The sequence below is a fragment of the Pygoscelis adeliae genome, unplaced genomic scaffold (assembly GCF_000699105.1).
Source record: "Pygoscelis adeliae isolate BGI_AS28 unplaced genomic scaffold, ASM69910v1 Scaffold65, whole genome shotgun sequence".
Taxonomy (NCBI): domain Eukaryota; kingdom Metazoa; phylum Chordata; class Aves; order Sphenisciformes; family Spheniscidae; genus Pygoscelis; species Pygoscelis adeliae.
In genome coordinates, this window is record NW_008824864.1 from 2,013,825 (window position 1) to 2,038,213 (window position 24,389).

General features: G+C 42.4%; 1 protein-coding gene across 2 annotated transcripts in view; it reads right to left on the minus strand.

Annotated features, from left to right (window-relative positions):
• Window positions 1-3,860: 3,860 nt before the first annotated feature.
• The window catches only part of FAR2 (fatty acyl CoA reductase 2), a 78,025-nt gene continuing 57,496 nt past the window's right edge, over window positions 3,861-24,389 (minus strand). Inside the window, exons 6-11 of one of the 2 annotated variants that reach the window (XM_009324342.1) lie at window positions 22,592-22,710; window positions 19,754-19,821; window positions 13,263-13,434; window positions 8,112-8,241; window positions 5,583-5,710; window positions 3,861-4,023 (exon numbers count right to left, since the gene is read on the minus strand). In XM_009324342.1, coding sequence (XP_009322617.1) covers window positions 3,861-4,023; window positions 5,583-5,710; window positions 8,112-8,241; window positions 13,263-13,434; window positions 19,754-19,821; window positions 22,592-22,710 — 780 coding nt within the window. Of the gene's footprint in view, window positions 4,024-5,582; window positions 5,711-8,111; window positions 8,242-13,262; window positions 13,435-19,748; window positions 19,822-22,591; window positions 22,711-24,389 lie in introns of both variants that reach the window. The other variant, XM_009324343.1, reaches the window with a different exon arrangement.

Here is a 24,389-nt window from a genome sequence, read left to right on the forward strand (position 1 = left end):
CTGTGTTATTTCTGTAGCAGCACTGCAGGCTTCAGACCCCGTGAGGGCATAGATACGCTGCAAGTTCATAGGGTACCAACAATTACAGAGGATAATCCCATTATACTGTCTTGTGGCAGGTATTTTGTGGCTGTGCAGAATGACTGCCAATATTGTTCTCTACCCTGCCTGTTGGTAGCTGGGGTGAGGACAGAGGAGCGTTTTAGTTCATACATTTTATTACAAGAACCCAAACTGGTAACAAAATGCTGATGGAGCTCTTCCCCCACTCCTTGGGAGGCAGTCTCCTCCGAGTTTGGCAGCTCATACTTCTCTGATCACTTGAGTCTCCCTTTCCTCGTTGAGCTGGATGCTCTGTGCCTAGTAATGCTTCTGCTGTCTATGGGCAGAGGCTGCAGGGAACGCTTCTCCTACTCCTCCCTCCTCCCCATAGCACTGACCATGCTACCTCTGTAGGAGAAGAAAAAGCCTGAGTCCTGCTTCAACCTTACAGGTATTAAAAGCTCTAGCTTTCAGCCGTGAGTAATATCTGCTCCTGAGTTGTTCATGTTAATTTGTGCACAGTTGCCACAGGACCTCCGATTTAACATAGTAACAACTGTACTTGGCTTTTCTTTTGTCAAAAGCTTGTGAGTATACCTGAAAGAGCAAGAGAGAGAACAGGGGAGAAAAGAAGTGGCTGTCACTCAGTGGTTTTTTTTTTTTTAGGTATTTTCCCCAGCGCTTGGGTTTCTTCAGAGCACATACAAATACACTGCGGAGCACACAGAAAAACATCAAAGATAAGTCACTGCTTGAGGTGAGACAAGTTCTTATGCCAGGTCCAGCTCTCCATGATGACAGTCACGACTGGCACCCAAAGGCCATTGCCACCTGTCAGCCTGGTGGCAAACATCTCAAGCCACAAGAAAATGGATTAAAGATTCAAGTTTCACTGCATGTTATGTCTGTTAAGAAAAGTTAAGAGCTTGATTCCCCCCTGCCAGGCAAGGCAGGAGCCAGCTGCTGGCAATGCTGCGTGGGGCTATGAAAGGTCTCCAGAAGAGCATACACCATCTGCAACAACTGTGTTTCTGCAACATCCCAAGCAGCTCCTGCTGTTTTTTCGGGGCTGAGCAGTAGCTTTGCTGTGGCTGTTACCTTCAGAAAAATGCTGAAGAGCTTTAAAATGTGATACCACCATCGTTCTGAGTGAAACCTGAAACATCTTTTTGCATGTGCAGAAAACAGGTCCGGATATGCTCAGGTGAGCAAAGATGTGTCTCAGACTTGCTGGGACAATACAGCCTGTGCAAATAACTATGAATGCCTACAAGCATACGTGAGGAATGCATGGCATGACTAGCATTGGGGCAGGGAAGGCAGGACACCTTACTCATATTAGAGCTGACTGATGTAGACCAGCCATTGTAGGTGTAGCAGGTCTGCAGTAATTTACTTTTCTGTGAGACTCAAGTTTTTGTCTGTCATGTGCACAGCATAAGACTTACGATCCCCTTAGCTGTTGCTTCTCTTTGAACATAAGGCAGGCACTTAAAAATACTTTTACGATATGAGTTAAAATTCTTTCCTACTTTTTTAATGAAAGTTTGTTTCAAAATAACCTACAGTTCTGTTTTGTTTTTTAGCCTTTCATATGAGAAGACTGGAAGCTGGCTGATGACTTGAGAGAATGCAGTCTTTCTAGAGGAATCCCTATGGCAACCTGCCTCACCCAGCTAAGATAGCCACAGTCTCTGCATTGCCAAGTTAGCAAAGTATAATGCAGCTAACCTTCACCATATACACTGCTATGGAAGCACTGTATGTAAAACGCCCGGTCCCCAGTGCCCCAGAACCCATAGCTTCTAGTTTCCCAGGCAGTGACACCTTGCTACCGTGCAATGCACAGCATGCACTGCCAGCGTTCTGAAGTTGGAAAACACGTAGCTAACAACAGCAGCATGGCTTCAGTTTGAAAGTACATTTTCAAGGCAAGAGCTTAAAAAATTTGCATCTTTGTAAACTGGGTGCTTCACCTAATTAAGCATAGATCAGAAATAATGTGTGAAAAACACAGGGGCCTTTGCTAGGGAATGCCAGAGCCCTGCCATTCTGGACACCGTGTTTCTGGTCAGGTTCTGCTGCAGGCATCCTCCGGCAATTGCTTGAAACTAGACCTCTCGGGCATACGGGGGAAGATTAATTCCTTGCACCTTTAGAAAGACTTTTGAACTAGCTTGGAGGCCTAAGTTATAAATATACTGTCATCATAACTTGCTCTTGCCTTCACTGCCAAAAAGAAGTATAATTTTTGAAGAATGCCAGCTTTGTAAATACTGTGCTATTTTCAGCTCTCAAAAGAGCAACTGTGGGGTTTTTTTGTGATGTAGTATTACTTTTTCAGACAGCTAGCATGACAAGACTAGAGAAATTGGATGCTGCATTGTTTCAAAAACTAGCTGCTTTAAAGTCTGATAATCTTAAAGTGCTTATTCAGTGTTATCTGAATAAAAAAATATTCCCGTATTAGATTTGACTTCGAAAATCTGATAGCATGATAAATTTGTTGCTGTTGCACTAAGGCCGTTGTTGCACCATCTACTTTGAAGAAGGCTCTCTCTTTCTCTCTCCCCCTACAGGAGTTCATACTTCACTAAGTGAAACAAGCATCTCCAATAGCTGTGAGCATTAGGAAGATCCTTGGGTTCCTTTCTAAACTGCAATGTAGGACAAAATGCATTACCTTCACAGTGCATGACTGTTTTTACACAGAAGTCAATGAAACTTTTCCTATTCTAAATGCAAACAAGTTTCAGACTTTTTAATTCCTACTGACAGGAGTGGCAGCAGAACTGGCATGATGGGATTTCCTCCCGTACATGTCTTTACACTTTGCCAGTGGAAGTGATCAACTGCAAAGTGATTTAGCTGTAATGAAAGCATGAAGGACAGTATGAGGCTGTTTTTGAGCTACAGGGAGAGAGGTTTTCTGCAGACGAATCCAAGGGAGAAAAAGACCTATTCCTCAAAAATAAAGAGTTTCTGAATTCTCCTTCAATCTTTTAAGAAGTCTTCTCTTCATTCTCAGAGTAAATACAGCATTTTTCAAGCCAAAAAATGTTCCAAGCAGATGTGATAAATGCAAGAACAGGGCTTTTTTAATAGACTGCAGCCTTAACCACAGAGAGAAAAAAAATACCTCTCCATAAGAAAGCAGCTTGTGAGTGAGTCGAGTTAACACAGGTACATGAATTCTATGTGTGTCTTCAGTTATGGCTTGAAAGTATCAGTCCTCAGTAGCAATATAAGACAAGATCTGAAAACTGTTCAGTGTGTTCACTGGCCTAGTGTAACTGATCTTTTTTCCCCTCTAAGTTTTGAAAAACTGAAAATGTGAAATCATGTTTTTCAATAAGGTACCGTTTCACTGACTGAGAATGAAGGAAGACCTCTTATAGGTTAATTTCCTTGGCTGGGTCTTCTCTGACGGCATCCTTTTCTTCCGAAGTTGAATGCTTTAAATTTGCCTCTTTTGAGGAAGAAAATGGGATTAAGATAGCCTAGGTAGTACATGGGAAGACAATGACTTTGGTTAACCCTTACTCTTGCACATTGGACTCTAGATGGACGGTTCCAGCTTGACCTGTTCCTAAAGCTTCAGTTATGGCTTTAAAAATTGGCCTGGTCCTATGGAAGAAAGACCACCATGTATTAAAGCATTAGTTAAAATTAAAAAGGTGAACATATAACAGTGCACAATAAATGCAGGCTGCTGGAGGGAGTGGATTTTTCTGCTACTTTCAGACCCCGATGCCCGTAGTTGCTGATTAGAGGAGATGGAGGTCCTTCTGGAAGAGGCTGGTTGCTGATGGACGGCTTCAGTGCCTGAGGGTGCTGGATGCCCTGAAGTAGGAAAGGAACTTGTAGCAGAGGCTCACCACAAAGTACCAGATGTTTCGAGCCATCTGTGACCTTGCAATGAAAATGCGCCAGATGATCACAAGGAGGGTGGTGTTGAATGCATATCGGATGTTCCTCAGCCTGAGAAAGAGAAAGAGGCATCTTATGGAGGAAGACAAAAACAACAAAAAGCTTACCAGCTTGCTTCATTTGCTACAGGTAATTTTGTAAGAAATCCTGTTTACAAGCGGTCCTTGGGCTTTTTGCCGTTCCTGTTTTAGTGAAGACACTGTCCCTAAGATGTCCCTACCATCTTGCCAAGGACTGTGTTGAAGTTAGGGTATAGTGAATAGTTAATGGAATAGGTGGAATACCTGTATTGCACGTCTCTCTTGTTCTGTGTACTCTCATTTCAAACCAGAAGTCATACTGAGAGTTTTTTCCTTTATGATTGTCTAGGTCCAATACTTTCTGCTTTGATTTGGTATATTGGCTATTTTTTACTTTGCAGGATTGGTGGCAGGCTAGAGGACCTTTGCAGGAGCTGATGAATAAGGCTCTCCTATTTGGGTGAAACCTTGCCTTTAGTGTTGGGAAATTACTCAATAATCATAAATGTTCTTCGCTTTTGCAGTACTGCAGCACTGGGGTTTTGGGGGGGTATGTGGTTTACACCATATATTTAAATGGTATTATTGGGTCTTTAAGATGCTAATCATCTTGTCCTCTTTCTGTCAAGCAAAAATTTCTGCAGTTCTCTAATTCTCACTTTCCCAGTGTCTGAGGGAAGAAAGCTTTGAACCTAACATCCCCAAGACTGGTTTAATTTTTGTAAGACTCCTTTTTTTTTTTTTTTTGGTAAACTTTATCACTGTACCATACCACACTGCCTATTTGGACTACGAGGCAGTTACTGGCCTGTTACAGAGATTCTTATAAAGCCTTTAAAAATGGCCCATGAAGGAAGAACTTGTTTAGGATTCCTTGCTATGGCAACAGGCTGTTTTACGCTTCTAGCATTTACAGTGCACAAGAATGGTTTTCTTAAAGGAAACAACCAGGCTTTTAATTCAAGAGAGCTGCTCCTTCTCTTTTTGCCTGCACTTCTCAGTAAAAGGGCTGGAGAAGACAGCAAGAGCACAATCTTTAACTGAATAGAAGGACAATCTTGAATTGCTCATTCAGACTCTCTTAAACTGTCACCAGGGATTGAATGCATAAGCTCTCCACTGATTTTGGAGAATTTTTGCCCATTCCCCCCAAGGAATTAGAAACTTCAACTTTAAAATGAAATTTAAAATCATACAAATGCTTGAAGTTTTTATGCAACGTCTTTGAATTGCTAAAAACTTCTAGGAACTTTACAATCTAAATCTGACTCTTATTTTTCTGTTGTAATTCCGAATGACCAAGATCTTCTGCATTCATGTATTCCTCTTATGCATTGTAACTTTGTTACTCGGTCATCTGCTGGGAAGGCATAATATCTAGCCCTGATCGTTAGCGTCATCAAAAGTCCTCTTTTTCTTACAGGATGGAAAAATGAAATACTGACAACCCTCTGTTGTAAGAAATAAGCTATGCTATGTTTACCTCCATATTATTCAACAACAATTATTGCAACATAACCAGAATAATTTTCCTCAAGCGCCATTCAAGGTAGCCAGGAGCTCTTGTCCTTGTCACTGGGTATGACTTACTTTCGTAAGTGCTGCTTTGCTGCTGGAATGCCAGCCATGTCCTCATTCAGCAAGTACTTCTTAGCACCCAGGCAGTAGCTTTCAATGTATTCTGACCAGTGCAGCTGACGAACATCGAAGTTGTATAACTGGGATTTAAAGACAAAGAGCAGAAGTTAAACGCAAGTTCAAAACAAGTTCACTTTAAGCATCAATTCTTCATTGACCCCCGTTCCTGACAAGGCCCTCTCTCTGAAGTTCTTAAAGCCACCGAGTTTCCAAGAAGACATGGACACTAACAGACTATATTTCACAGCTGTCGATTAATGTCTTACCCAGCTGGGAATTTGGGCAAAGCATGCAGAAATTTAGTGCTAGGTGGCAGAAAATAAAGATAAGTTTCTTTCAGGTGGCAATTTTTGCATAAATACATGTATTTATACGCACACACAAAAAATCATGGAAGAAAAATGGCATTCTGCTCAGGTAAATGGATTCATATGAAAACCCGTGTGCAGTTTTTAATGCGTCACTAGAATTATGTGTAAATAAATGAATTGGACGTTGAGTGAACAGGTGCCTCTGCATCAGTATTACTCTCTGCTGTGCTGCATTCTCTCTCAGCAGCTAGATCGACAGAAGTCCAAGAAATGTGTTACTCTGGTGTTTGGCATCAAAAAAATTTCATTGCAGAGCTAATTACCCCAGTTAATTTCAGATGCTTATACTGGAAAAATTGTTAGCAAGCTCTCAGGCGGTTGTCTGTCTATTAGAGCAAAGAAAGGATTTGTAAAGAGGAAGAGGTTTTGTTGTAATTTTTTTTTTTGAATGAGTGAGTGAATGGCATTTTTTATTTACAGGGTCTTAAAAGGGAAGATACTCAGAAAAATACCTTCCTTGCACCCCCATACCAATCCAGGCCATTTGCTTTGGTGCCAGAGCTTTGGTATCAGACCAGCAATAACTTGAGCAGAGAGGGGTTAGCTAACTCTGTCAAATACAGGGGGTTAGCTACTGTGCAGATCCCGGTGTGTCTGTCAGACATGCATAGAGCTGTGTGCTGCCCATACACTATCTAGCTTGAATACCGCCCACAATGCATCTCACAAAGTTCTCATAAGCAGCTTGGTAAGCCTGAAACTCTGTCTGGTTTGCACTAAGTCCTTGATGCTGTAATTCTTTATCATCTGCCTCAGAACTAGCTCCTATCATACCATTTAGGTTTCCTTCACATCTGCTGTAGTCACAGCAGTGCCACTGCACTTAGAATTCGCTGCATGCGCTCCCTCTGCAGACTAGGGAAGAAAACTCTTGATTCTACTACTGGGAGCCTGTGCAAGAATTTCATGATGTGAGTGAGACCAGTTTGATGTGAATGCCTAAGTATCTCTTTGCAGAGATACTGACCAAAGGTGCATTCAAGCTTATCACAGATCTACTCTTAGTATTCCTTCAGTCTTTCAGTTACAATCCCATTCTTGAGGAGTAGTATTTCAAACCTATAAAGACTACAGCAGAGCTTGACATCCTGCAAAGTAATTGCTCTCTGGAGACTTAAATCAAACAGGAACTTTCTTCATATTGTTCAGGGTAAGACACTATGCGTTAACTATAAGTTTTCCTGTGCAGTGCCCATTAAAACCAATGTGCATGAAAACGTCAAAATCTTTCAAGTAATTTCCATCTGGATCACCCACCATAAGCTACAGACTGCCAAAAGAGATGAGGGAGAAAGTGATGTTGTAAAGGAGCTTCCTAGTTTTCCAAGAGCAAGACACTTAGAAAATTAGGATGAGAAGATACTGGGAATGCTACACAGTTTTTCAGCGATCAGTTAATTACAGTGGAACTCCCCATAGCACATATCTTTGCATTACCATTGATATTGTTTTTCTGGGGCCCCTGTACAGCACATTAGTTAACATGGTCATATCACCCCATGAAAGGGGATGCCTGAAATTCTCAGGGTGCAGAGCTGTGACATGAAAGCTAGAATTGACCTTTTCTTCTTAGAAAGAGAAATATCACGTGTCCATCAAAAAAGGAACCTCTGTAGCTTTCCTGTCCACTGGGTATTCCAGTCTATGTAGCCAACCACATGGGAGGTAGCAAAGCGGACACCGTTACATGTGATGCCTTTAACTTCTCCAACTCAAAGAGCTGAGTACAGCTGGGTCACTGAGGATATAAAGTTATGTTCCCTTTGTACAGTCCATTTTGTCTGTGGAAACAAATCTAGGTTGTTGACAGGCCAAATAGAAACCTCAGAGCAAAAGGTAGAGAGGTGCCATGTTAACTGGGAAGACTGCAGTGATTGACCTGTCTCAGAAGAAAAGAGCAAGACACCTCAGGAGAAAACATTCTCCTATAATAAATGGAAGATTCCTGATACATTATTTAATAAAACAAGGAGGAAATAAATTATTTCAAGTTAAAGTCAATTGCAGTCATCTAGGCAGATGTCATTCATAAGCTCAACAGTACACCAAAAATATTTGCTGCAGATGAACAGAATTGGAGTTTAGCAATCCATATTCAGGACATACTTACCTTTTTGTCCTCTGTGTTAAGGTGACTCATTAACATATTCATATTATCTGAAGACCAATCCCAGGACTGGGTGGAGAAATACTGCAGGAGCATCATAGACTTGTGCAGTCGATTGATGATCTTCATCATTCTGAAACAGAGGAAGAACGTCAGAGGTGGATAGGAAGTTTGACCTTATGCATAAGCTGTCAGTTTGCTCTGTAAGTGTTTTCACCAATCCAGATGAATACGCATTGCAATTCCTGATGACCACTGCACTGGTGCTCACCAGGCTGAGAACTTGCTCAGCAAGTCTAACTGCTCCAGCTGACTCTTGAGCCTACAGCTACCCAGCTTTTATTGTTGCCTACAACATGGGTGCAAACATGCATTTCCCAGGGGCAGGACTGATGCCTAACTTACTGGCCTGAACTAACAAGAGATGGAAGCCATATCTACATCATGTACCACGTGTAAGGTGAAAAGCCCATCTGACCTAGTATGAAGTCTGCACAGCAGATTGCAAAACCACAAAGGTATATTGCTTGCCTCCCGAAGTGGATACTTCTCTTTCTACCACACAAATGCTCTTCTGTTCTCTGAGTTGGCTTCCAAAGCAAGGCTCTGATTTTTGGAGTTAGCTCCAGTACAGAGGTGACGGCATCTGCAGCATGGACAAACTTTGAAGTCAATTGCTCAACTTCAGTTTTCAGATAGAATCATAGAATGGTTTGGGTTGGAAGGGATCTTAAAGACCAACTAGTTCCAACCCCCCTGCCGTGGGCAAGGACACCTTCCACTAGACCAGGTTGCTCAAAGCCCCATCCAACCTGGCCTTGAACACTTCCAGGGAGAGGACATCCACAGCTTCTCTGGGCAACCTGCTCCAGTGTCTCACCACCCTCACAGTAAAGAATTTCTTCCTAATATCTAATCTATATCTACTTTCTTTCAGTTTAAAACCGTTACCCCTCGTCCCATCACTACACTCCCTGATAAAGAGTCCCTCCCCATCTTTCCTGTAGGCCCCCTTTAAGTACTGGAAGGCCACTATAAGGTCTCCCCAGAGCCTTCTCCAGGCCAAACAACCCCAACTCTCACCCTGTCCTCACAGGGGAGGTGCTCCAGCCCCCTGATCATCTTCATGGCGCTCCTCTGGACCTGCTCGAGGTTTCTTATGCTGGGGGCCCCAGAGCTGAGTGCAGTACTTCAGGTGGAGCCTCACCAGAGCCAGGCAGAGGGGAAGAATCACCTCCCTCGACCTGCTGGTCATGCTTTTTTTGATGCGGCCCAGGATACAGTTAGCTTTCTGGGCTGCGAGCACACATTGTGAGCTCATATTCAGTTTTTCATCCACCAATTCCCCCAAGTCCTTCACCGCAGGGCTGCTCTCAATCCACTCATCGCCCAGCCTGCATCCATGTTTGGGATTGCCCCGACCCAGGTTCAGGACCTTACACTTGGCCTTGTTGAACTTCATGAAGTTTGCATGGGCCCACCTCTCTAGCCTGTCAAGGTCCCTCTGGATGGCATCCCTTCCCTCTAGAATATCAGCCACACCACTCAGCTTGGTGGCATGCTTTTCATGTCTTTGGGCTTCTTCGATCGCTCTCTCTCAAAAAAAAATTTTTTTTGTTTTTCTTAAAGGCCATTCCTCTCCTTGTATAATATAGTGGCAGTTTGGAGTGGTTTTTGTGTCCTTCCTTATACAGGAAGGGTCTGATAGTATGCACTCCTGGTGGATGACCTTGAAAATCATCCAAGTCCATAGACTATTTTTGGGGGGGGGTCGTGGGTGGTGGTGGTCAGGAACTGTTTGAACGTCCTCCTGGAGTATGAGTGTCCTGGTAAAGATGAAAGCTGCTTCAGGGGCATGGCTGCTTGACAGGGACTTTTGAAATCTCTCACGTGTCTTGGCCTTTTTTTATTATTCGTTTTTTATATAAAAGGGGATGACAGTAATGCTGTCCTACCTTGCAGGATTATTTTACAGTTGTCCCAATGGTCATGAGCACAAAAGGCCTCTGGGAGACCGTTGTTTTAAAGTGTGATGTACAGGGCTCGGTCAATTTTGAGAGAACACCACGTTCTCTCAGACTGGATAAGGGCAAGAGAAAGCATTAAAAGGCTGATTTCTGTGGAAAACAGAGCTGTTTTCATGAGAAATTTTGAGCTGCCCTGAGGGTAACAAAGTCGCCGTGACAAATAAAAGGCGGCAGTCTGGGGAAGAATGGTGCCAGGCTGGCCTCTCTCCGTGCAGATGTGACTGCCACAACGATAAGCAGTAAGCACAGCAGAAAGACACGACGAGTACATCAATTCAAAGAACTGCACAGCTTACCCAAAGCGAATTGAAAGAGCACTAAAACCTTACATAGGCACTCCTACTCAGAATTAAAGTGGCTTTCATTTTAGAAGCAAAGCAAACCATCAGATTAAGGGAACCTTCATTCTGAATAATTATGTGCACATTGATTGAATGCAGTTTATCTAAACTACTTTAAAATTACTTCAGATTAATCTTCCTGATTGTGCCTGTGTAGGCAAGTACTATGGGGCAAAGCTTTGTGAATATTTTAATACCTTTTAGGAACTTGGGAAACAAAATATATGCCTAGATTGAAAAGATCGGAAGTTGCCCCTCAAACTGGCTCCCAAAAAGCCATCAGTATCTTTAAAGTGCTCAGGGTTAATGGAATCCATCAGAAAAAAAAAAAAATGATAAGTGTGTGTCCCTACTTATGTTTTGAAAAATAGGCCTTCTGTCAATGTGGGCAGAATAAGCTCTGACTGTAGCTCTACCCAAAGCAACATATCTGAGTGGCTAAAAGTAAGGGTCAAAAAGAGAAATAAGCATCTAAAGAGGTATGTATGAAAACTGTGGTTCATGCTGTCGTTTGATTGAGCTCAAATTCAAAATATTTACTAATTTGGATGAAAGAATGGTCTACTGAAAAACATCAACTGAGTAGAAACATGCTTTTCTGCAGCCTCTGAGAGGCTATGGCAAAGATTTCTTAAAGAAAAATCTCATTCCCCACTGTGGAGGAACTGAGAGGCAAAAAGCAAGTATTAGCTGTCACTGATAGCCTTATTAGCTACGCTTCAGAAATGCACCCTGTCTTCTAGAAAACTTCACAGCAATGATTTCTTTATTTACTCCCATACTGAGCCTTGCATGAGCGGATTCTTAGGTGCGACAGATTGCCCCAAGAGACTACTAATGATATAAACCACATTGTTTTCTAAGTCATGGATGGATGTGCAGCAATAACAGTAAGCCATTTAGGGGAGTTTTGCTAGACATCTGGCAATTTATGTGAAATGAGCTAACACTTAAAGTAAGCTTCTCAGGAGAGGCAGTATATAAAAGTCCAAAGATGACGACTCTTGTACCTACCCTTTGGCAGATGGGGTACTGAGTGCGATAACTACAGGAGGAACTACAACTGAGTTCCTCTGAGCTACCCTGCAGTTCAGATTAGGGAAAGTCATAGGCTGGTCCTGAATAAACAGTAGCGTTGCAAAACCACAACCAGCTCCCAGATAACCTATTCCATATGATAACTCATCACCTTATGATGACTTGAGTATGGATACAGTAGAGAACTGAAGCCTGAGTCTTTGTCCTGGCAAAGAGCTTTCTCCTATCTGCTTGCAAATCTGGCATAGGGTCATGGAGAGAATTCAAGAAACTGCCATGAAGATGGCTTCTATTTCAATAGGCGGGAGTGACAAGCAGGAAGAAAGTTAAGCCTAGGTGCTCTGTTTGAAACAGAGGGAAAAATTAAAGGGAAACATTAAAGCAGGTTCAGTGACACATTCTTTTTTTTTTTTTATTTGATGTGGTTTACTGCCCTTAGACCATAAAGGTCTGATATTTAGGTAGCTGTGAAAAAAAAAATATGAGCTGCTACTATGCTTTCTACCACACCGCAGCAATACCTGGATGAGCTTAAGTAGCATGTAAAAAGAAAAGGGGAATTATATTAAAAAAAAAAAAAAAAGACTTGGTGAACTCAAGTTCATTGCTGAGTCATGTTTGCTCAGGTCGCAAATCTTAACATTCAGAAGAAGATAACTTTCTCAGCATGAGTTCATGCTGAGCTCTATTTGAAATTTAAGTACAGTATTGCGGCCAGTGTCCACTGGCTACTTATGCCAATCAGCTTTATGAAAAGAAATGTCAATTGTAATGGCAATGCCAAGATCTTAGTGCTGCCTGTTCCAGCAGAGTTTGGAGATTCCAGCCTATTCTTGCTCACATTCAGCTTACCTCTATTTCTAGGGTAATTCTTGCCTCCTGGATAACTGGAAGTCTTTTTATGGACCAATTTCCTTCCGTAGCAGAATGTCAGAGAGAAATCAGAGCAAGACATCAGCCAGGGATTTCCCTGTACACAGCTGAAGCCAGCTTTCTAACTAGCAGAGGAGCACAGAGCGGCTGACATCAACACAGTGCTGGCATACCGCTCTTGTGTTGCACAATAAATTTTCTGTGGTGGCAGGGAGTAAAGGAGGACATTGGCCGAGTTATGTTATTTACACCAGGATTCCTTCCTCATGGGACACGTGTGCCTGTGTTCCTCCAGGCCATGACACTGCCAAGGCTCAAATACCAATTGTAATGGTAAACTGTCCTCGTAAATACAATTCAGAACTTATTCATACTCAGAAATGTCCCAGATTTCAGGGTGCTGGGCCAGTGCTGGCAACTGCTAATTATGCATCTGTTTTATGGGGGAAAAAAAAATAAATTAGAATGTTCTAAACTTTGCCAGTCTCAAGTCGTTATGCAAGCTGGAGTCTTTAGTCATGACAGGTAGAGGCAATCACATCAGAAAGTTGCAGTGGTGGAAATCTTGCTATACAGAGGACAATGTAACTAACCAGTCCTCCTCTTCTGGCTTGGGAACCTCTCAAGTGTGTAAAAGCTGAGTTTAAAAGATGTGCTGTCCCCCAGGTACTGGAAAGGGTGGGAACCGTAGGCGATGCTTAGCTACGGCCATTCAGTTCCTTTTCTTTTTGAGCAATCTCCTCAAGACAAGGCCTGGAGATGGGAAGAAGACCAGGGACTCCAGGCTGAGGCAGCCAGTTCTCAGACCTTGTTAGAGATCTGCTCTCTGTAACAGTGGCAGGCATGCAGGAGGCTGAGGGCGTGCAGTTTCTTACCTGGGCTTTCTCCCTGTGAGCCTCATGTACAGGTCGTAGAGTATGGCTGGTGCCTTGTGACTGACAGTTATCCAGTACTGGTTTATCAAGTAGTTGGACGTCAAGTGAGCGTTGGGTGTTCGGAAGGCCTGCTCCAGCGGGTTCCTTTTGAACGTGGACATGACATACTGCTCTGTAAGGGAACAGGCATTTTACTTAAAATCAGGTACTTAATGTCAGTTGAGTTGGGCACAACCATACCAACATGCTGCAGGAAAGCCCGAGTTACAGCGCTTAACATGTTTAACCTACAGTTCTGCAAACTACGTAACCAGGGCTTGGAAAAGATCACCTCATAGTTCCCTCTGGCATTAAAATTGATGACTCCATCTATTGCCTATTTGAAACACAATCTGACTCTAGACTTAATAGCGGCAGACAAAAACTTCCTTATCAAAACGCCAAAACTTAATGGAGGGAATGCAGGCAGTTGTAGCCTGAAACGCTTCAAACCACAGAACTGCAGTTCTGCTTTCACCTGCAGTAGATGTAGAAAAAAACTGGTAAGTGTTAACATATCTTCAGATCACTGAAAGCAAACTTTGATCTGCTAGCATAAAACAAAAATGACATTTCTAATGCAATTTTCAAAAGGGCTGTTGTCAATACTTACACACATAGGGTGCTGCTTCTAGAAAGATTTCATTATATCCTGTCAAACCACATCTGACCTACCACACCAAATGCTTCAGCCTGTTTTCAGAGGAGCTCTGGATGCACTAAAGCAGCAAATTGTCTTGCATTCTTAACTTGAAAACTAATGATAGGGTAGTAATCTTTCATTCCCGTTGTATGTTAAGGCACAAAATATGTTGGGCCTGATTATGAGCTCTTGCAATAGCACAGCGCCACAGAAGTGGCATCTAGATGTGCATATCTGGGGCATTTGCATATTGCAGAGGCTTAATAGAACTGCAGTAGTTGAATATAAGACTATCATCCTAGGGACTGATAAACAGATGGTGCTCCTATTCCTGAGCACCAGTGAGCTCAACAAAGAAGAATATGTGGGCTGCTTTTTACTTTTTTTAAAAATGAATTTGAGAGTTACGACATCAATCTGTGCTCATATTATAGTTTACTCTCTAAGCTTATGTTACAAATAGAAAATCAGATGAGAACTTACAAATCACAAGAAACATCCAGATCATCCTTAGATAAGCAGATTCCAATCATAACATTCAGACAGTCCTCTCATGTATCTGCAGTCAGCTCATTACTGCACTTCAAGTACTGATTTTTGCTGTACTCGTTCTAAGTAAGAGCAACTAGAGGAGACTTGTTAGCCACTTAGCTGCTAAGTTTAGACAACAAAGACTTTTAAAGTAGTACAATTTAGTTTTAATGCAAGTTCATTGTTAATTTGTGTCCTACATGCTGCAAGTTTAATGGCTGAAGACAAATTCTCCTGAAACTCATCTTGCATCTGAATAGCTAGAACTGACTGCCATCCCTTCTGTTTCACATAGCCACACTGCAATGATGTGGTTATCTTGTGGTCATCCTGTGGGTTGTGGTATGGAAATCTTATCCTTTGCAGCATGTTCTCTCACAGTCATAAATGAAAAGTGCAAGTGTCGAAACTGTTGCTATATAATCAGAAGTGAAATTTTCTAAAAGAATAATTTCCTTCCGTCTTTTCTCTCTAAACCCCACAGGTTTCTGCCTCAAGCCCCAGCTCTGCAGCAGCGGGTAAGAACGTGGATTAGTTTTTTAAAGAAACAGAGTTTATTTACTGTTGTAGCTGCGCTCCCCACATACAGGACCCACAGCAATCTAATGGGGAGAGGACCGGGTGGGCGGGGAGAGGCTGCCTCCATGCTGCGAGCACCCACCAAGAGCTTTGATACCACAAATGCGCTGAGCACACACATCTGCAGGAGAGCATTTGTAGAGGTGAAGCACAGCATCAGCCGTGCTGCCAGCCCCGGGAAGGGGATCCACACAGAGTGCTGATAAGTAGCTTTGCCAGCTGAGGAGAAGCTACTCTTCCCAGTGGCAGATTTACCACCCTGATTGCCACCTGTCCCGGCTGTGCTGGCAGAGCTGTACATATGCATGCTCTGTCAAAATGGCAAGGATTAGCAAAAAACTCCTATTTAAACTTTCCCATGTAGTTGTGCCTGGCAGGGAGGGCTTGCTGGAGTGATTTTACTGAAGATTTGGAAAGGTGTTTACTCCTGGCAGGGGAGTGGCAATAAACAGTTTGGGATGGGCTACTGGGAAGGAAGCCACTGTCCTGGCCTGGCTCTTGGCAAAGTTTGTGTCTGGCTAAGCAGTGCGTGAGGAGTTTCTTTCCTCTGTGTTAGCAGCATGGCCATTTACTACAATGATACTGTGACAAAGTCCTAGCTAGCTTAAATATAGAGAGATATGCTCCCAGTTTGAAGAGGGCTGTATATCTGTGCCCATTCAAGTAGCTCATGGGCCAGGAGAGCAATCCCATGAACTCTGCTGCTGCTCCCTGTAAGGAAGTTTCTCCAAGAGACACTTTAAATCCAAGTTTACTTACGAACTCTGATCTGCTTATCAATATTTAAGTTTATTTAGTTTCATTCGGTCACTTCATTTCCTAATGGAAACCTATCAGCTTAACTGGGAACCATTGATATTTTGGAATTGCGATAGTTTTGATATTGTCTGCAGCACATGTTTATGGCTCTGTTTATTCAAATCCTGATGTTAATATACCGCAAATCTAGTTTTCAGCTGTAAACTGGTTGAGGTGGTTTCCCTTTGGAAACACGTTAAAGACATTACTGCCTTTCTTTTCTCTTTGCATTTTTGGCATCTTTGGTCAGGATAGCAAGAAAGTACTAAATCAGTAAGTGGAAAATGCAGCCCTTGTCGTTTCAGATCATCGGCCATACACCAAATTCACACAAACCAGCAACACCCTTATCATCTTGGTTACTTAAGGCTTGCAGAGGAAAATGCAGCTGCAGTATTATGCTGTGATATTACTCGGTGCAAGAAGCACATATGTCAAGAGCAGATGAGAGATCTGCTGAAAACTCAAGAAAAATTCTGAAAATCGGGAACGAAAGCGGTTTTGTTTTAAAATGCACATACAAAGGCAGCAAGACCAACCTGAAAGACTTACTGGAAGGAAGTCAGCAAAACACCATTTTTGTGTAACTTGGAACAGTTAATGCTATGGGCATTTTGTTTACGAACCTCCCTTACCCTGGCTTGCACTGACTCAGCACAATTGCACTATTTTCTAATTTCTGGAAAGTGTTCAACTTCACAAGCGTAGCAAGTCTCTTATGCTGTAAGAGTTTGTTTTGGAGAGAGAGCGAGAAAGAATCAGACAGACAGATGGGTCAGGCAGGCAGCAGAAATACATCACCTCTAGGAGCTACTGAAACGACTTAGCGGGTGGGTGGTCTTTCCCTCCGCCCACGGCACAAAACTACAGCAGCAAATTCTACAACTCAAAGGCAGATTTAGCAGGGGGAGAGTCAGACACCAGTCTCGCCCAGGTAGACTGTCAAGGATAAATTGAAATTAAATTCTCCCACGCTGAACACCATTTTAAAGCCTGCTTTGAAGTTCAGTTTTAAGCAGAAATTGCAAAATGTACTTCACAAAGTCAGACTAGCAAGACTTATATTGCAGCCAAGCAGAATACACTTCTTCAGATTAATACTCAGTTGTCTGACCACATTTTGGTAATAGCAGGGAAAATAACAGCAGTAATGGAAGACAATAAGAAAAAAATACCAAGGCATAGCATTATTTGGAAAAGAAATAAATCAGTTAAGGTTCCTTTCAACACTAGAGGTTTGTCTGTATCTGGAGATTGGTAGAATAAACGGGTCTGCAATGGATGTTTAAGCATAAGCTCTTAACTAGACATATATTTTTTCAAACAATTCTCTTCTAGATTCTCTTTCTTCTCCCTCCCTCCCAGCTCATCATCTTTGTACTCAGAATGTCCCCATCTCAGTCACTTCTGTTCCCTACCCAGGGCATCTTCAGCCCACTCCTGTCTCAATTTCTCTGATCTTTCTCTCCTTTCCTCCTCTCCCCCCGAAAAATCCCTACTCTCTTGTGTTCGCCTGTCCTTCCTACAGCTGGTCCCGGTGTAGGTCTCCCTAACCAGGTAGCCCAGGTCCTCCCCTCTGCAAACCCCATGTTTGATTTGCACTATAACATTCAGCCCCAGGCCAGATGACTCCCATTCCCCACCCTTGTTTCTCATCAGCTTCCAGTCTTGCTCTCACAACCCTCCATCTCGACGACCGGTTATAGACCCTGTACCAGTCTGACCTTCCCCAGACTCCTAGTCTCCTGTACGTTTGCATCAAACAGCTTCTTTAATGCTGGGGAAAAAGAAAAATTCTGAAAAAGCTGAAAAACCACTGGAGGTAGAGACCTGGCCTCCACTATTTCAACCTGAAAGGTTGGCAGATCTAAACACAGTTGGAAACAGGCTTTTGAAAAGAGAAGGTGACAACTCAAGTAGCAGATGCTGCCCCATGGCGACGAGGGAACTGGTGGGTGAAGTTCAGTCCTTCTGTGCAGGGCCTGTGCTACTCAGTGATAGCTCTTATTTCAGAGAGATCATGGCTCTGAAAGGCCTGTTGGAAGTGCATGCCCTGAGACTGGCTGTCTAGAAGCCAAATAATAGTGAGTAGACAGAGAGTAATATGAATGGGTTGAGAAAGTCTGTCATTTATATAAAGAAGATTTTAGAATTGTATGTGTTTAACAAAAAGAAATTGGTAGAAGACTGAATTGAGGATTCAAACTGGATGGCTGCAGTCATAACATCCTAATGCAATAAACCTTTCCCAAACTCATTTCTTAAACCATGCAACGTCTTTAAGGGCAAAATTTTCCTCTTTGATACTCCATCCTAATTCCTGTTCATGAATCTATACCTAATACCATTCTGCAGCCTGCTGCTCTCAGGAAAACTGTGGATACAACATGTGGTAGAAAGAGCTCCACAGTGTCACCCAAGGAGAAAATTTTGCCTTCAGTCCCATCACGCAGCTGAACTGCTTATGCAAGCTTCTGCTGCACTCAGATGATTTCATTGCTAAATCCACAGTTATGAGCAAAGTAACAGAATAAGATCAGTTACAATGCATTAATACATTGCTGTTTTCATCAGTGAAATTACACTGAAAATGGGCTAAGACAGGGCAAACCTCAGGTAGTAGTGCTATGGTGGCTGTTGCCGAAAGTGGCAGTCTGTGAAGAGCTTTGCATTTACTCCTGTACAAATGCATAGAAGTTCTGACTTTACGTGTTATGAAGACTGGCTACATTCTCCAACAATCATCTGTGAAGCCCACCTCTTCTCTCAGACTGTGACAAACCACAATGTTAGATCTCTTATAAAAAAATACGTCAGGAACTTGGTGTGATTTTCTCACCGCTCAGCCAGTTGCTGAAACCTCTTCCCTGCTAGATTGCTTGATCAAATCTCATGGTAGGACATTAGTAGGATTTTCAGACAGACCTTGTTCTGAAAATGCAATTATGGTCTGATTCTCTGCTGACTTACAGTTTGCCACTTAAATAATGCAAAGAAAAACGCAAAGCAAAGGCTGAGAGGTGAAACACCACAGTAGTGATTTGCCGGCATCCTGTATTTAAAGCACAAAGATAGGAATTAATGTATAACAGAAAGTGAATCAGGCCCCATACATCTGTCCATGAATGTACTGACTGTACGTAGTATTTATGCTGCTTGGCTACGGCATGAGTTTTCGACTGTAAGGGTGTCAGGATTTGTCTCGCTTTCTTTCACCCCTGCCTTGGAAGCACATCCACTTGAAGAAGTCAGCCATGAAAATAATTTGAATTCTTCCACTGACAAAATTCATGATCAAAAGGCAAACTGTTCTTGAAGTACACCTGTCATTTCAAGGTTTGCCTTCTCAAGTCTACACCAATTATTTCTGTTTAGAATTTTCTTCACAGAAAGAGGAAGAAAGGCTGCTCTACTTCCTTAATATACTGGTTTTCTGTGTCCTGAAAGTTAGAGCTTCCTTTATAAGAATATAAGATTCACCATCAAGGTTCTCCAAGTGATTTCAAAGCACAAAAAGAACCCCAAACCCAGCAACCCCAGCAATCAGAAAATGAAGACGTCCTGTTACATCTACGCAGAGCATCTTCTCATAGAATTAAGGGACTGGTTCTCTGTTCCTTTTTCCACCACTTTAATTCCTCAGTGCAGCAAAGCACGTACTTTGCTGGCTTGTTATGTGATTACACCCACAATGAAAACTGAATAGATGCTTTCCTGAGCTGAATGCTCAGCACCAGGAGCTGTTGCTCTCAGGACCCTCACCGACTGCCATCAGGCCTCCCACATGCAGTTTGAATGGCAGATGCTGAATGCCACCTACATATAGGAAACCACCTTTTCAAAGCCCGGCCGAGGAACGCTATTAAAGTTTGACATGTTCTAGGTTTGAATTAAACCTTACCCATTTCTCCCCAGAAGAAAGGGTTGATTCCACCTGTTGTGCAGTTGTACACCAACATGTTTTTTGGTCTGGAAAAGAGAAAGAAGTATTATTTTAAGGTGTGAAGGAAAGCACCCAAAACTTTATTAATGGAGCGTGAAATCTAACAACAGTAACATCAGCTCATAAAAAAATGCAGAAGAGGTCATTTTTCATAAATCTCAAACTGTAGCATAAAACATGAAGTTTTCATAAGATTCAGTCAGATTCTGGAGACCATATGAAGTTAATAAAGACAGATGGGGTTTAAGAAAAATCATCCATATATCACATATCAAAAATTATAAAAACAATAAAGAAAGCATGCATACTGATGAGTTTCTGATTTTTTTTTTTTTAATAGTTTCTCTTAGTATACTGTAAATAATTGGCCCAAGCCAACCTCAGGGACACACTGTGTTTTGCAATCATTTACTTAATGGATATGATTTGTGATACTTTTAAACTCCATTTGTCAGGGTGGTGATTACAAAACAATCCATTTCAACAAAATTCTCATTTTAATACCAAATAAAGCTTGGTTGTTATTTGCACGTGGAACTAAACATAGATCATACTGGTTTTACTTCTTCCTTTGATACAAGGCAAGAGTTAGTCAAACAGCTTTTTTGACCTGAGCCTGCCTTGCCAAAGGTGCAAGTGATGCCATCACTACAGCATTTTTCTTACTCTGCATTAGCAGCTGGAGCCATCTGCCAAAATGCTAAAAGAAGTGAGATCTGGCCTTGAAGAGCAGCTGCTGTTCAGTGCTGCACCTCAGTGCTCCGAGGGTGCCTGTGGTGCTCAGAGCCTTTCTCCACTGGAGGAGGCTGGCTACGAGGAACTTTTCTTTTCAGAGCTCCTATGACTGAAGAGACCAGGAGATAGAACCCCTAAACCTGGGATAGGAAATTTCGCACAGTAATACTTGAAAACTGCATTTGGATACTGCACAGTTTTAATGGTGCTTTTTTTTAATAATGCTTTGAAATCATGGCATTTGACTATACATTATCATTATTACTAATCCCTAGCAGACTTCTAGGGATGGTTAGGACTAACAGACATGTATCAAGCTCCGAATCTGTGATCTCCTATAACTCTTAATTACTGAGTAGAAGCCTGATAGAGTGTTAAACATAAAAATGCACAGTAGTGCTTAATGTGGGGAAACTCTGCATTATGGAAAGCAATATGGCGACTCACTAAGGACTAAATCTGTAATATGTGCCCATATAGAAAACTCACCTAGTGCTGAGCCACACACACAGCCTGTTGCAAAGTGCACTGACTTCCACTTACTCCAGTGGATCAGGCCCATTAAACACCAACGAAGAAGATTTCTCCATTTTCCCAGCTTCCAGTGAAGAATCTCTCCCTGTTGATTTTTTTCCATTCTCCACCCTCCAGCTGAGTCAGTGACCTTGGTAGAGTGTAGAGCTTTGTAGAGCTTCTACACTATGTAATGAAGATTGCAATTCTCTGCTAACTTTTAGAATCTAATTTCCCTCAGTAATGTATCCTGCCCTGAAGGATACTGACTTTCTAATTAGATGATTTGGGGGGAAAAAAAAAAATAAACCATATATGCTATTCTTCAAGACAGCACCTAAACCTGAAACTCTCAGAGAAATTAAATGTTCAGAAGGCTCAGGCTCTTGTTTTTTTGTTTATAGATTGCTAACCGTGGGGTTGTGCCCAGCTAGACAAAGCTTTAAATCAAGTTCTGCAATTGCTCCTTTAGCCTAATAATTATTTGTGTGGGAACCACATTAAAAGCATGTATCTTTCGCCAATGAAAAGTTAGAAAAAATGGCACTTCTCTGACCATGGCCAGAGCCAGAAGGTCTACCTGCGTGCTGATACGCTGCTCATCAGCACATGTTCATCTCCTTTTCCAGCTTTATGGACAGGCCGTAGCCCTCTTCATCTGGAGGCTCTCAGGGGCGTGTGTGTAAGGGGAAGCTGCATTTATTTTTCCTAGACTATGCTGCTTTGTCTGTTGCTCATGGAGAGGGACAAAACAATGAGAAAAATAAACCTGAAGAGCTGGTGAGCCACCTCTTAAGATCCTTTTAGGATCCCTGTATTTAGGTTACTGTATGCAGCTCTTCTCTACCCTCAGCTCAGAGGGCTTGCTCTGTCTTCCAAAGTAAAATACTTCTGCCTTTTATTTGCCTGGTATTGATTTCTCAGAGTTGCATAAACCTCCAGAATAATTCATGTGGTTTACTCTGTAGCACTTCCTAACTAATGATTAAAGGTCAGAGCCAGAGGTTCACAGGAAAAGATCTTAAAACCTTAATGTCACTTATACATACCCTTCTCAACAACGCAAAGAATGGGGTTTTTTTAGATCGTCTCCCCTATCATAAGCCCACAGTATATTTATATTGTGCAGTGTTTTCCAAGGAAAACACGCAGAGCATTTTCACCAAGAAAACTCTAGAAGCCACTTGAAAAGCTACTCAGTGTAGCTGCCTCAGAAAGGAGGCCCAAAAAACGGCTGCTGCGAAGCTGCAGTAAAGCTCTTAGGCTTCAGAAAAGTGACTTCTGAGAGAGAGAGACTTGTCAGCTGAGCTTATGTTGTACTGAGAAACAGGTCCCACCTCTAGCTTTAGAGATTTCGTAACTCTAAAAGCCTGCCTTTATTGCTTCTGCTACACTCTTAGTCCTTGCCAGCCCGGGGAAGTAAACACGAACCAGAAAATGAATCAACAAGGCTCTTGCACAGGTTTTCAATTAGCTTCTGGTTCCCTTTAAAGTCCTGGTGCAGGCAGTAAATGCCCAAGTCCAGCAGAAACAGAAGTGCCTTCCCACCTGTGCACAGCAGTGTACCACCCGGCTGCAAGGGTGAAGTTGATGGCCACGTCTACTGGAATCATATCTGCCACCGCTTCGTTGTTGGCGATGGCGGTCCGCAGAATCCCCTTGCCTGCCTGCGGGACAAAGGAAAACAGTCACTGACATAAGGCCATGGTAAGATTTCATCGGCTTGGATTGAGGACAGATTGTCACGTCAGCACTTTTCAAGCCTGGCACCTGCTGCAGAAGATTATTTAGTTTCTGTGAAAACAAAGATGGATCTCACGTGGATCCCACTTTTCTGCGTTTTCAGAGGAAGTCTAAAACATGATGACATCTCTGCTGTGTATAACAAGAAAAGCTGTGACTCTTAGTTGACTCAATATGAAATAAATACCTTAAAAAAAACATATTTGAATTTACTGCAGTAAAATTCCCTGCGATACCTGAAGTTCCATTTTCTTAAGTGACCCAGACAGACAGAGGTCTGAGTGTCCCTCAAAGACAACAGTCACTTTGGAAATGACATCAGTAGGCTTTTTGAAAAGTTTACTCCCTTTCCTTTGGATGTGTTCACACCCTCCTGTTTTCCAGAGCTGTGTCTGTTAAGCACAAAGGTACAGTCAAGACGTGGCCCCTGCCTTGAAGAGCTTGGCACCCAAGGAAACTCAGGAAATGAATGAGTGAAAATACAGAGTACTGACAACCAAAGAGAAGAGGTAGGCAAGAACAGAAGATTTTCATTTTGCTTTGGTTGGAAGTAAATTTGTCAGGGGTCAGGCTCCCCAAAATATATATATTTAACCTGAACGCTTATCAAGGGGTTTCCCTGATGACCAATTAGTCTTTGGAGGTGCCACAGGAGAGACGTGGCTGGAAGAGGCTTACATGAACAGATGGCAACAACATGGCAGACTTAATCAGACAGGACAATTCAGAAATATAGAAACGTGGAGATGAAATGGGGTGAAGGAACTTAACCTAGTGGATCAGGTATGAGAGCTGAACAGAGCAATTAAAAAAAGAAACCCCAACAGCAGAGTCAAGGTTGCAGTCAAGTTATCTAGTCTGTGGGAAATGAAATGCGATGAATTTGAGTTTGAAGTAGAAGCTGAGGACCCAGTGAAAGAGCTGGGAGGATAAAAGCACTAGTGAAGCAAGGAAGGAAAAACACACTTGAAATTTAGATCCATGTAAAACCAGAGGGAAAGACTGAGTAAAGGGGCAAAGGAATATGCTCTACAGATCCAAGAATATTTAAAAGTCAGGGCAAAGGAAGTTTTATAGCAAATTTTTCTTTTCTTCCAACCTGAGACTCCCATTTCATCATGAAATAGCTCTCCAGCTGTGAAAGATGAAGTTTTACTACAGCAACTAGACAGGAAGTGCCTAGTTGTGCAAAAACCCTTGCCTGAAGTCTGGGGAGAAGAAAGATGTGATGAAAAAAGCATTTAAGACTTGATATTAACTCGTAAAGCATACGCCATCGTCTGCTGGTAATCGGTGGACTTTCAGGGACACCGCATCCCCTGTTTGGGAGGTGTTTATCTGGGTTATTTTGTTCTCTTTCTCTCCCGCTCCTTTCCCCTTCTATAGTCAGATGGTTTTGTTAAATTTCACAGCTTGCAAGTAAGCGAATACCACTTATGACTGATTTAATTTTCACGAGCATTCGCATCTCATCCTTGGTGCAGCTGGCAGAGGGATCATAGACAGACAGACTCAGAGGCAACCATGTCAGCTTCCCCACATGACTCCAAACATCCTCTGCAAACCCATAGCATGCAGTTAACCTCTGCTGCCTTCAGCTGAA